At 40.8% G+C, this 14,259-nt stretch overlaps 1 protein-coding gene across 3 annotated transcripts in view; it reads left to right on the forward strand.

Moving 5' to 3' along the window:
• The window catches only part of LOC106603642 (cell adhesion molecule 1), a 547,319-nt gene that overhangs the window by 469,855 nt on the left and 63,205 nt on the right, over nt 1-14,259 (forward strand). For 2 of the 3 annotated variants that reach the window (XM_014197549.2, XM_014197550.2), the window contains exon 9: nt 10,804-10,887. The exons of the other annotated variant lie outside the window; for it this stretch is intronic. In XM_014197549.2, coding sequence (XP_014053024.2) covers nt 10,804-10,887 — 84 coding nt within the window. The remainder of the gene's footprint in view (nt 1-10,803; nt 10,888-14,259) is intronic. 3 annotated transcript variants of the gene reach the window in all.

Raw genomic sequence — 14,259 nt, forward strand, 5'->3', positions numbered from 1 at the left:
TTATTATCGCTGCCAAGTTTTTAATGAGCTATTGACACCGATGAACCCAAACATCTGCTGGGCCCTCGCAGTTCATTATGGGATAAATCCAATTAAGTAGCACCACCACCGAGCTCGAGTTTGTCAGCTCCCGACGTGTGTGAAACTCATCAGTGGCACAAGCCCAGTTAGCAAGGCTCCCGCCGCAAGATAGTCCCCCCTATTTGTCTGTTCAGCCATTATTTTTTCAAGCCTCTGTTTATAGGAATGGAATATGTTCTTTGTTAGAAATAATACAAAAAAATAATCGAAGATTAACGGAGTGTGTACAAATGCAGACCGCCTTAAGGCCGGGTTGGTTTAAATCTGAAATTGTTAGAGAGCAGGTCGTTCCACAAAATGAGTCCCTTTTGGGTCGTGTAACTTTTGATTTCACTGAACTTTTACATTCTGTCATGAAGAACACATGTTCAACTTAATAAAAAACAGGTTTTCCCAATTCAAGAGGTTAAATAAAAAATATATACTATAGTGAATTCCTATTAAGTTCCCCAAAAAGTAACAGGGTTGACGATTTCATCTTAAATCAGCCATAAATCCCCTTGTGACAGAGGTACTGAAGCTTGTTGTGTGTAACAGGGGTGGGCAATTGAATGCAAGCTTTTAAAAAAAAAATAAAAAATTCTGTCTATGGGTAACAGGTTTGACATGTTTGAATTTCAGTTTCACCAACAAGTTTCACCAACAAGTAATTCAGTCCACATAAAAGGGTTGACCATAAAATGAGGGACAACATTTTTTATCAATAATCACATGAAAAAATATATGATCTTCAAAAATGACTTTGTCAAAGCAACAAAATAACTAGGGCTTTACAATGATGGTGGGTTAAAGAGACTACTCAGAGGAACATGTCAAAATGCTGAAATTGACAATTTAAGTCTTTATTCATATAAAAAATCTGACGTGTTGAATTTTCCATGTGGTCTATATTAAAGGCCACTTCATTTAATATAACAGGCTTTTAAAATGCAATATTGGTGCACAATTTCTACTTATCAAAGGGACGCAAAAGGGAACCATTTTGTGGACATGAACGCTCTCTAATAATGAATTACTTCCTTCTCCTCACGTGTATCTATTTAATAAGGTGAAAAAGCCTCCTGGAGTCAAACAGAATACATTACAACAAAATATACTGAACAAAAAAATAAACGCAACATGCAACAATTTCAAAAATTTACTGAGTTACAGTTCATATCAGGTAATCAGTCAATTTAAATAAATAAATTTGGCCCTAATCTATGGATTTTACATGACTGGGAATACAGATATGCATCTGTTGGTCACAGATACCTTTAAAACAAAATGGGACTCATCATCTTGTCACGGTATCTCTGTGCATTCAAATTGATAAAATACAATTGTGTTCGTTGTCCGGAGCTTAAGCCTGCCCATACCATAACGCCACCGCCACCACTCTGTTCACAACGTTGACATCAGCAAACCGCTCGCGCACACGATGCCATACACGTGGTCTGCAGTTGTGAAGCAGGTTGGAGGTACTGCCAAATTCTCTAAAACGGCTTTTGGTAGAGAAATTAACATTCAATTACCTGGCAACAGCTCTGGTGGACACTCCTGCAGTCAGCATACTAATTGCACTCTCCCTCAAAACTTGAGACGTCTGTGGCATTGTGGTGTTTGACAAAACTGTTCATTTTAGAGTGTCCTTTTCCCCAGCACAAGGTGCACCTATGTAATGATCATGCTGTTTAATCAGCTTCTTGATATGCCATATCTGTCAGGTGGATGGATTATCTTGGCAAAGGAGAAATCCTCACTAAAGTGGATGTAAACAAATTTATGCACAACATTTGAGAGAAATAAGCTTTTGTGCATATGGAACATTTCTGGGATCTTTTATTTCAGCTCATGAAACAGGGGACCGACACTTTACATGTTGCTTTTATATTTTTGTTCAGTGTACACTACCAGTCAAAAGTTTAAGAACACCGACTCATTCAAGGGTTTTTCTTTATTTTTACAATTTTCTACATTGTAGAATAAAAGTGAAGACATCAAAATTATGAAATAACACATACAGTGAGGGAAAAAAGTATTTCATCCCCTGCTGATTTTGTACATTTGCCCACTGACAAAGAAATGATCAGTCTATAAATTTAATGGTAGGTTTATTTGAACAGTGAGAGACAGAATAACAACAACAAAAATCCAGAAAAATGCATGTCAAAAATGTTAGAAATTGATTTGCATTTTAATGAGGGAAATAAGTATTTGACCCCTCTGCAAAACATGGCTTAGTACTTGGTGGCAAAACCCTTGATCGCAATCACAGAGGTCAGACGTTTCTTGTAGTTGGCCACCAGGTTTGCACACATCTCAGGAGGGATTTTGTCCCACTCCTCTTTGCAGATCTTCTCCAAGTCATTAAGGTTTCGAGGCTGACGTTTGGCAACTCGAACCTTCAGCTCCCTCCACAGATTTTCTATGGGATTAAGGTCTGGAGACTGGCTAGGCCACTCCAGGACCTTAATGTGCTTCTTCTTGAGCCACTCCTTTGTTGCCTTGGCCATGTGTTTTGGGTCATTGTCATGCTGGAATACCCATCCACGACCCATTTTCAATGCCCTGGCTGAGGGAAGGAGGTTCTCACCCAAGATTTGACGGTACATGGCCCCGTCCATCGTCCCTTTGATGCGGTGAATTTGTCCTGTCCCCTTAGCAGAAAAACACCCCCAAAGCATAATGTTTCCACCTCCATGTTTGACGGTGGGGATGGTGTTCTTGGGGTCATAGGCTGCATTCCTCCTCCTCCAAACACGGCGAGTTGAGTTGATGCCAAAGAGCTCCATTTTGGTCTCATCTGACCACAACACTTTCACCCAGTTGTCCTCTGAATCATTCAGATGTTCATTGGCAAACTTCAGACGGGCATGTACATGTGCTTTCTTGAGCAGGTGGACCTTGCGGGCGCTGCAGGATTTCAGTCCTTCACGGCGTAGTGTGTTACCAATTGTTTTCTTGGTGACTATGGTCCCAGCTGCCTTGAGATCATTGACAAGATCCTCCCGTGTAGTTCTGGGCTGATTCCTCACCGTTCTCATGATCATTGCAACTCCACGAGGTGAGATCTTGCATGGAGCCCCAGGCCGAGGGAGATTGACAGTTCTTTTGTGTTTCTTCCATTTGCGAATAATCGCACCAACTGTTGTCACCTTCTCACCAAGCTGCTTGGCGATGGTCTTGTAGCGCATTCCAGCCTTGTGTAGGTCTACAATCTTGTCCCTGACATCCTTGGAGAGCTCTTTGGTCTTGGCCATGGTGGAGAGTTTGGAATCTGATTGATTGATTGCTTCTGTGGACAGGTGTCTTTTATACAGGTAACAAGCTGAGATTAGGAGCACTCCCTTTAAGAGTATGCTCCTAATCTCAGCTTGTTACCTGTATAAAAGACACCTGGGAGCCAGAAATGTTTCTGATTGAGAGGGGGTCAAATACTTATTTCCCTCATTAAAATGCAAATCAATTTATAACATTTTTGACATGTGTTTTTCTGGATTTATTTGTTGTTGTTATTCTGTCTCTCACTGTTCAAATAAACCTACCATTAAAATTATAGACTGATCATTTCTTTGTCAGTGGGCAAACGTACAAAATCAGCAGGGGATCAAATACTTGTTTCCCTCACTGTATGTGTTATTTCATAATTTTGATGTCTTCACTTTTATTCTACAATGTAGAAAATTGTTAAAATAAAGAAAAACCCTTGAATGAGTCGGTGTTCTTAAACTTTTGACTGGTAGTGTACACTGAATCATGCAGTAACCAATAAAGTGTTAAACAAATCAAAACGTATTTTATATTTGAGATTCTTCAAAGTCGCCACCATTTGCCTTGATGACAGCTTTGCACACTCTTGGCATTCTCTCAACCAGCTTCATGAGGTAGTCACCTGGAATGCAATTCAATTGACATGTGTGCCTTAAAAGTTAATTTGTGGAATTTCTTTCCTCAATGCATTTGAGCCAATCAGTTGTGTTGTGACAAGGTAGGGGGGTATACAGAAGATATCCCAATTTGGTAAAAGACCAAGTCCATATTATGGTAAGAAAAGCTGAAATAAGCAAAGAGAAACGACAGTTCATCATTACTTTAAGACATGAAGGTCAGTCAATCCGGAACATTTCTAAACCTGAAATGTTCTTCAAGTGCAGTCGCAAAAACCATCAAGTGCTATGATGAAACTGCCGCTCATGAGGACCGCCAAAGGAATGGAATAACCAGAGTTACCTCTGCTGCAGAGGATAAATTCATTAGTTACCAGCCTCAGAAATTGCAGCCCAAATAAATGCTTCACAGAGTTCAAGTAACAGACAGATCTCAACATCAACTGTTCAGAAGAGGCTGCGTGAATCAGGCCTTCATGGTCTAATTTCTGCAAAGAAACCACTGCTAAAGGACACCAATAAGAAGAAGAGACTTGCTTGGGCCAAGAAACACGAGCAATGGACATTAGACCAGTGGAAATTTGTCTGTTGGTCTGGAGTCCAAATTGGAGATTTTTGGTTCAAACCGCCGTGTCTTTGTGAGACGCGGTGTGGGTGAACGGATGATCTCCGCATGTGTATTTCCCAACGTAAAGCAGGGAGGAGGAGGTGTGGGGGTGCTTTGATGGTGACACTGTCTGTGATTTATTTATAATTCAAGGCACACCTAACCAGCATCTGGTTTGGGTTTGGTGGGACTATCATTTGTTTTTCAATAGGACAATGACAAATACACTTCCAGGCTGTGTAAGGGCTATTTGACCGAGAAGGTGAGTGATGGAGTGCTGCATCAGATGACATGGCCTCCACAACCCCCCGACCTCAACCCAATTGAGATGGTTTGGGATGAGTGAATGAAAAGCAGCCAACAAGTGCTCAGCATATGTGGGAACTCCTTCAAGACTGTTGGAAAAGCATTCCAGGTGAAGCTGGTTGACAGAATGCCAAGAGTGTGCAAAGCTGTCATCAAGGCAAAAGGTGGCTATTTGAAGAATCTCAAAAATCAAATATATTTTGATATGTTAAACACTTTTTTGGTTACTACTTGATTCCATATGTGTTATTTCGTAGTTTTGATGTCTTCACAATTATTGTACAATGTAGAAAATAGTAAAAATAAAAAATAAAATAAAAAAAATGTAAACTTGACTGAGTAGGTGTTCTAAAACATTTGACCGGTAGTGTATATTACAACTGTTGCTCTTTGTCTAATGTACTGAAGTAAAGTACAGTTGAAATATACCACTTTACTCAGACAAGATGATCAACTATAGGCACTTCATCAATCTACTTTCTTCTTCTTAACGCCAAGCTGACTTCTTCAGTCAGTGTAGAAACTCATCATGCCACTACTCCCCAAGCTCCCTCTTGTCTCACCTTTGGCAAAGATAATCAACATGGGTGCACTGTTCCGAAAAACGACGTGAAAGCAACTGCCGTGTCAAAGCACGCCTTATGAATCACAGGGAGTTTGGGACAGGTAACAACTAAGCTCTGACATCCCATGATCCATAAATGTACTTTATTGACAAGCCAAACATACAAATCTCTTTAAGTACCTCTCCCTTGGAGAAATATGCTGGCAAACTCGTCCACTTGTCCCCCCCTGGGGAGATGGAAAGTGCTACAGATATACTGACGGTATTCTGGGTGGGCTCCAGAAGAGGGAAGGTGACCCTTGTATACACCACAAGATGGCCGCCGACTTTGAATGTTGTTGACGTGAAGAAACATTTGGAAAGATGTATTGCTGCCCATTGTGATTTGATCCTCGTAGTAAAATTAAAGAATGTGTGTTTCAGTCCGGAAAAACTAAAGGGATATGGCACCAGTGAACCCAATTGGTTATGGTTAGGGTTAGAGTTATGGGTTGGCATGCCAGTCACATCTGTAAGTCACACCTGTTTTATTTACCCCAACTTTTACCTCTGGAAGGGAAATTGAAAATGTTCAATAGCCTTGGTTACATCCCAAATGAAACCCTCTTTTTTTATTTAGTGCACTACTTATGACAAGAGCCCAGTGGGCCATGGTCAAAATAGTGCACTATAATGGGAATAGGATGCCATTTGAGACACAGCCCTAGTCAACACCAAGTATGCTTAAAACTTTGAGGTGAAGTCATAGCAGAGGTCCTTAGATTTCCCTCACATTTCTTTTGATATCATTCATAAGCTATGAAAACAGCCCACTGGCATACGCTCATTTCAGACACACAAGTTGCAGCTAGTATTACAAACTGTCAGTCAGAACCGAAAGCAATGAAAGTGATGGAGTAATTGACCCCTCCATTTCAGCAGATGCAAGCACCATTTCTTCATTTCTTTACCTTCAAGCTTGAATCAAATGTGTTTTGACAACAGGTGTAGACTAACAGTGCAATGCTTACTTACGGGTTCTTCCCAACAATGCAGAGAGAAAGAAAATAGAGAAATAGAAAAGTAAAACAAATAATAATATAAGTAATAATAAATACACAATGAGTAACGATAACTTGGCTATATACACGGGTTACCAGTACAGAGTTGATGTGCATGGGTACGAGGTAATTGAGGTAGATACTGTATGTACATATAACTAGGAATAAATTGACAGATAAGGAATAGTAGCAGCAGTGTATGTGATTAGTCAAAAAAGTTAGTGCAAAAAGGGTCAATACAGATAGTCCAGGTAGCTATTTGGTTAACTAATTAACTATTTATCAGTCTTATGGCTTGGAGTAGAAGCTGTTCAGGGTCCTGTTGGTTTCAGACTTGGTGAATCGGTACTGCTTGACATGCGGTAGCAGAGAGAACAGTCTATGACTTGGGTGGCTGGGGTCTTTTAAGATTTTTAGGGCCTTCCTCTGACACCGCCTGATATAGTTGTGGGTGAACAGGGAATACAGGAGGTGACTAAGCACGCACCCCTGAGGGGCCCCCGTGTTGAAGGTCAGCGTGGTGGATGTGTTGTTGCCTACTCTCATCACCTGGGTGGCCCATCAGGATGTCCAGGATCCAGTTGCAGAAGGAGGTATTCATTTCCAGGGTCCTTAGCTTAGTGATGAGCTTTGAGGGCACTATGGTGTTGAACGCTGAGCTTTAGTCAATGAACAGCCTTATCACATCTGTGTTCCTCTTGTCCAGGTGGGAAAGGGCAGTGTGGAGTGCAATAGAGATTGTGTCTTCTGTGGTTCTATTGGGGCGCTATGCGATTTGGAGTGGGTCCAGGGTGTCTGCGATGATGGTGTTTATGTGAGTTATGACCAGTCTTCCAAAGCATTTCATGGCGACAGATGTGAGTGCTCCAGGGCAATAGTAATTTAGACAGGTTACCTTGGCATTCTTGGGCACAAGGACAATGGTGGTCTGCTGGAAACATGTAGTTATTACAGACTGGGTCTGGGAGAGTTTGAAAATGTCAGTGAAGATACTTGCAAGCTGGTCAACACATGCTCTGAGTAAGCGTCCTGGAAGTCCGTCTGGCCCTGCGGCCTTTTGAATGTTAACCTGTTTAAAGATTTTACTCACATCGGCTACGGAGAGCTTGATCACACAGTTGTCCAGAACAGCTGATGCTCTCATGCATGGTTCAGTGTTTCTTGCCTCGAAGCAAGCATAGAAGGCATCTAGCTCGCCTGGTAGGCTTGCGTCACTGGGATGCTTACGGCTGCGTTTCCCTTTGTAATCTGTGATAGTTTGCAAGCCCTGCCACATCCAGCGAGCATCAGAACCGGTGTATTAGAATTCGATCATAGTCCTGTATTGATGCTTTGTCTGTCTGACGGTTCGTCAGAGGGCGTAGCAGGATTTCTTATAAGCATTATTTTCCTGCAGGGATGGGCAGCATTCATTTAATTTTATTGACATGCATTATTGGCATTATTGGCGGCAGATAGCCTAGTGGTTAGAGCGTTGGGCCAATAACCGAAAGGTTGCTAGATCGGTCAAAATCTGTCGTTCTGCCCCTGAACAAGGCAGTTAACCCACTGTTCCTAGGCCGTAATTGTAAATAAGAATTTGTTCTTAACTGACTTGCCCAGTTAAATAAAGGTAAAAAAAACAAAAACGCGGCATTTCAAATATTATTTGCTTATCCTGTCAGTGATATTAAAAGCTTGGTAAACACAACATGTTTGAAGACAACGTTTAAGCTGTCACTGCCCACGCACGTCCGTCTCTCTGATGTGTCCCTCCCTGCCTGTCTTCCACATCTCATCATTAGTCTGCTGGAAAGTGTCTCTGGGCCCTCCTGCCGTGATGTTCTGATGGAACACAGACAACAAACAAAGCAGGGAGGGAGGTAGGAAGGGAGACTGTCTGCAAATATCCCCCACCTACACAGATGTTAACACAGTGGTATCTGTCTGGCTAGATGGGGACAGACCGGCAAACAGTTGTGGCGGCGGGCGCAAGTCACTGCTCACGCCTTTCAGCACAACAGAAAATTCTCTCCTCTCTCTCTATTTCACTCTCACTCTCTCCATCCCCCTCACTCTATTTCCCTCTTTCTCTCTCTCTCCCCTCATTTCATTAACCTGTTTGGTTGTTGTCTCTCTCATTGCTGGAAAAAGCTGCCCCAATCACTCGCTCTTTGCACTCCTTTAACACTTCCCACTGTTTTTTGGTACACACTCAGGCAATCTGAGCAGCATGCCGAGTGTCGAGGCTCTCTCCTGACTGCAAGTCTCAGCCCCAGGTTCTTATTAATGCAGCACCACCACTCCGACTGAGAGAATGTCACTTTTGATGTCCCCCTACAGTTATTGGTGGGGGGTGAGCCAACTAATGAAGTAAAAGTAAAATGCAACAGAGGGGTGTGTGTGTGTGTGGGGGGGAGGTTGCCTTGAGCTGAAAGTCTATGTGTCGAACGTCCCTCCCTCCCTTGGACATCACGTTGTGCCACTGTGTTTGTTTGTTTGTTGATGTCATGGACGTTGGACATTGCATTTTCATCACTAATCATGTCCATCATGTTTTTTTAAAGGATAGAGTTTGGGATTTCAAGTTTTTTTCTGTTTGAACTTGTGATGGGGCTTTTTATTGATATCATGCCAACAGTATATCCGTAGGAGAGATTCATCGACACATTTGGATGCCGCAGCCCAAGCTCCAGTGGATTATGCACTAGCCAAGCATTTTTCGAGAATGGTGAATTTACGTTATGGTGTACGTATTTACAGTACCAGTCAGAAGTTTGGAATCACCTACTCATTCAAAGGTTTTTATTTATTTTTACTATTTTCTACGTTGTAGAATAATAGTGAAGACATCAAAACTATGAAATAACACATATGTAGTAAGCAAAAAAGTGTTAAACAAATCAAAATATATTTGAGATTCTTCAAAGTAGCCTCCCTTTGCCTTGATGACAGCTTTGCACACTCTTGGCATTCTCTCAACAATCTTCACCTGAAATGCTTTTCCAACAGTCTTGGAGTTCCCACATATGCTGAGCACTTGTTGGCTGCTTTTCCTTCACTCTGCGGTCCAACTCATCCTAAACCGTCTCAATTGGGTTGAGGTCGGGTGATTGTGGAGGCCAGGTCATCTGATGCAGCACTCCATCACTCTTCTTCTTGGTCAAATAGCCCTTACACAGCCTGGAGGTGTGTTCGGTTATTGTCCTGTTGAAAAACAAATGATAGTGTCTATTACTTGAACTCTGTAAAGCATTTATTTGGGCTGCAATTTCTGAGGCTGGACTTATGAACTTATCCTCTGCAGCAGTGTTAACTCTGGGTCTTCCTTTCCGGTGGTGGTCCTCATGAGAGCCAGTTTCATCATAGTGCTTGATGGTTTTTGCGACTGACCTTCATGTCTTAAAGTATTGATGGACTGTCGTTTTGCTTTGCTTATTTGAGCTGTTCTTGCCATAATATGGACTTGGTATTTTACCAAATAGGGCTATCTTCTGTATACCACCCCTACCTTGTCACAACACAACTGATTGTCTCAAACTCATTAAAAGGAAAAAAATCCCACAAATTAACTTTTAACAAGGCACACCTGTTCATTTAAATGCATTCCAGGTGACTCATGAAGCTGGTTGAGAGAATGCCAAGATTGTGCAAAGCTGTCATCAAGTCAAAGGGTGGCTACTTTAAAGAATCTCAAATATAAAATATATTTAGATTTGTTCAGCACTTTTTTGGTTACTACATGATTCCATATGTGTTATTTAATAGTTTTGATGTCTTCACTATTATTCTACAATGTTGAAAATAGTAAAAAGAAATAAAAACCCTTGAATGAGTAGGTGTGTCCAAACCTTTGACTGCTTTGTACATGGCAATTACTTGTCCAATAGGGGCAATACGATTGCCTGTTAACATACTGTAGCCTCGCAATGAGGAAGGGCTAAACCATGAGTTACGGCTTCTTAACTACTTGGAATGAATACCTAAACTTAATTAATGTTTTACATAACTTGGTTTATGACAGGCATAGAGGCACACAAATACATTATCACTGGTATCAATAATGTCCTCATCACAATTGCCTTATTTCACTGCAGACCTAGGTCCAAATACTATTTTAAATAATTTCTAATACTTTATCTGTGCTTGATTAAGCTGGCCTGACTTCATGCCAATACAACAGTCTCAAAGCTCAACCCTGCCAATCTGGCAATCTAGGCGGCCAAGCACAAACGCTCAAAGTATTTGAAAGATTTCAAGTGGTATTTTAACCCAGGTCTGTTTCGTTGTGTATTTTGTTTTCATGGTTTACTCATTAGTTTCTGTGTCTGTCATGTATTTGTTTTCTTCATCCAGATGCCCCCACCACTACCCCTATACCCACTACAGCTACCACCACAATTCCCACCACCACCATCTCTCTCCCTGAAGCCACTGCAGGTACAGTATAACCTCCCACCACCTCCCTGTGTGTGAGTGTGTGCGCATGCTGGTTGTGCGTGCATTGTTTGTGTGCATATGCGTTACCCACCACACCACAAACACCACCACTTACAACAACATCCACACTGTGAGTGTGTGCGTATGTAAGCATGTTTATTCTACAGATACCATTACCACCACCCTCTACCCATGGTAATGTATGACCTGACAACCCCCTAGTGTGTGAGGAAATTATAAATATTTGCTGTCTGCCAGTCCTGATAAGATTGAGACGTATTGTTATGTTTTTATTGTTGATCTCTGGAAGTTTGCAACAAAAATCCTGGGCTGGTAGATACCATGTAATCTCTACCAAGTCTGATAAAAAAATAGAGCATGTCTTGGTCTGGTACATAATAATGTCAGAAGTCTAACCCCGAAAATTGACATTATTTAGAAAATATGAGCAAATATGACAAATGCAGACATAATGGTGTTATCAGAATCGCAGGCCTTGGGCACAGACAGACGCTCCTAGCTCAGCATGTCCCAACATTCCAAACAGGTGTCAGACATGAACAGACCAAGACCTAATCAGTCAGGATTCTTTTTCCAAACACTTTCCATAAAATTGAGACAGAGATCTAAAAAATAATAGTGAACATACAGTTGAAGTCGGAAGTTTACATACACCTTAGCCAAATACATTTAAACTTAGTTTTTCACAATTCCTCAGATTTAATCCTAGTAAAAATTATGATCACCACTTTATTTTAAGAATGTGAAATGTCAGAATAATAGTAGAGAGAATGATTTATTTCAGCTTTTATATTTCTTGCATCACATTCCCAGTGGGTCAGAAGTTTACATACACTCAATTAGTATTTGGTAGCATTGCCTTTAAATTGTTTAATTTGGATCAAACGTTTCAGGTAGCCTTCAACCAGATTTGCACAATAAGTTGGGTGAATTTTGGCCCATTCCTCCTGACAGAGCTGGTGTAACTGAGTCAGGTTTGTAGGCCTCCTTGCTCGCACACACTTTTTCAGTTCTGCCCACAAATTTTCTATAGGATTGAGGTCAGGGCTTTGTGATGGCCACTCCAATACCTTGACTTTGTTGTCCTTAAGCCATTTTGCCACAACTTTGGAAGTATGCTTGGGGTCATTGTCCATTTGGAAGACCCATGTGCGACCAAGCTTTAACTTCCTGACTGATGTCTTGAGATGTTGCTTCAATATATCCACAAAATTTTCCTCCCTCATGATGCCATCTGTTTTGTGAAGTGCACCAGTCCTTCCTGCAGCAAAGCACCCCCACAACATGATGCTGCCACCCCATGCTTCACTGTTGGGATGGTGTTCTTCGGCTTGCAAGCATCCCCCTTTTTCCTCCAAACATAACGATGGTCATTATGGCCAAACAGTTCTATTTTTGTTTCATCAGACCAGAGGACATTTCTCCAAAAAGTATGATCTTTGTCCCCATGTGCAGTTGCAAACTGTAGTCTGTCTTTTTTATGGCGGTTTTGGAGCAGTGGCTTCTTCCTTGCTGAGCGGCCTTTCAGGTTATGTCGATATAGGACTCGTTTTACTGTGGATATAGATAATTTTGTACCTGTTTCCTCCAGCATCTTCACAAGGTCCTTTGATGTTGTTCTGTTCGCACCATAGTACGTTCATCTCTAGGATACAGAATGTGTCTCCTTCCTGAGCGGTATGACGGCTGCATGGTCCCATGGTGTTTATACTTGTGTACTATTGTTTGTACAGATGAACATGGTACCTTCAGACGTTTGGAAATTGCTCCCAAGGATGAACCAGACTTGTGGAGGTCTACACATTATTTTCTGAGCTCTTGGCTGATTTCTTTTGATTTTACCATGATGTCAAGCAGAGAGGCACTGAGTTTGAAGGTAGGCCTTGAAATACTTCCATAGGTACACCTCCAATTGACTCAAATGATGTCATTTAGCCTATCAGAAGCTTCTAAAGCCATGACATAATTTTCTGGAATTCTCCAAGCTGTTTAAAGGCACAGTCAACTTAGTGTATGTAAACTTCTGAGCCACTGGAATTGTGATACAGTGAATTATAAGTGAAATTATCTGTCTGTAAACAATTGTTGGAAAAATGACTTGTGTCATGCACAAAGTAGATAACCGACTTGCCAAAACTATAGTTTGTTAACAAGAAATTTGTGGAGTGGTTGAAAAACGAGTTTTAATGACTCCAACCTAAGTGTACAGTATGTAAACTTCCGACTTCAACTGTATATAGCATCCACGTTTACATCCAAGTGACAGGATCAGGGTAATTAACACTAGAAAAGCCTGGCTTCTTGTGACCCCCCTTCAAGCCAAAACAAGTAATTTTGTCTCCAATATTCTAACAGTCTAATAATTTATTCTATTTTTATTTAACCTTTATTTAACCAGGTAGGCTAGTTGAGAACAAGTTCTCATTTGCAACTGCGACCTGGCCAAGATAAAGCAAAGTAGTTCGACACATACAACAACACAGAGTTACACATGGAATAAACAAACATACAATCAATAATACAGTAGGAAAATATATATACAGCATGTGCAAATGAGGTAGGATAAGAGAGGTAAGGCAATAAATAGGCCATGGTGGCAAAGTAATTACAATATAGCAATTAAACACTGGAATGGTAGGATGTGCAGAGGATGAATATGCAAGTTGAGATACTGGGGTGCAAAGGAGCAAGATAAATAAATACAGTATGGGGATGAGGTAGATTGGATGGGCTATTTACAGATGAGCTATGTACAGGTGCAGTGATCTGTGATCTGCTCTGACAGCTGGTGCTTAAAGCTAGTGAGGGAGGTAAGAGTCTCCAGCTTCAAAGATTAATAAATTATAAACACATTTCATATACAGTATGCTATCGTAAAATAAATATTTTGGTTGTGTTTCTGAAGGTCTTGAGTAACATTAGAATACAATAGCATTTTAATTCGTTAATGTTAATATAGGCTATCTGTTTCCATGTGCTCAAGTGTGGAGTGCATGGAACAGTGGTTATTCTTGGAAAAAGTTACGTTTTGAAATAGAGCTCATCTCTTCAATTTTGATAGTATTTTAATTGTTTTGGAAACCTCAGACTCTGCTCTTTCTGATACTATACTGTATATAAATAAAACCGTCTTACCTTCATGTGACTTAAAAAAGTAACTTCTTGGAAATTACATGTCCTCTTCTTATCAAAATTCTAAAAGCATACGTGTGTTAAATATTTTGGAAAATTCAAGGACGGAAGGGGGCATGACTTTAAAAAGGGCAGAGATATTTAAATTTGTCATTTATATTAAGCAAAATAGTGTTAAAACATAAAAACACAAACTCAGATCTCCACGATCAGACATAC

Source organism: Salmo salar, chromosome ssa04 (genome assembly GCF_905237065.1).
Source record: "Salmo salar chromosome ssa04, Ssal_v3.1, whole genome shotgun sequence".
NCBI lineage: Eukaryota > Metazoa > Chordata > Actinopteri > Salmoniformes > Salmonidae > Salmo > Salmo salar.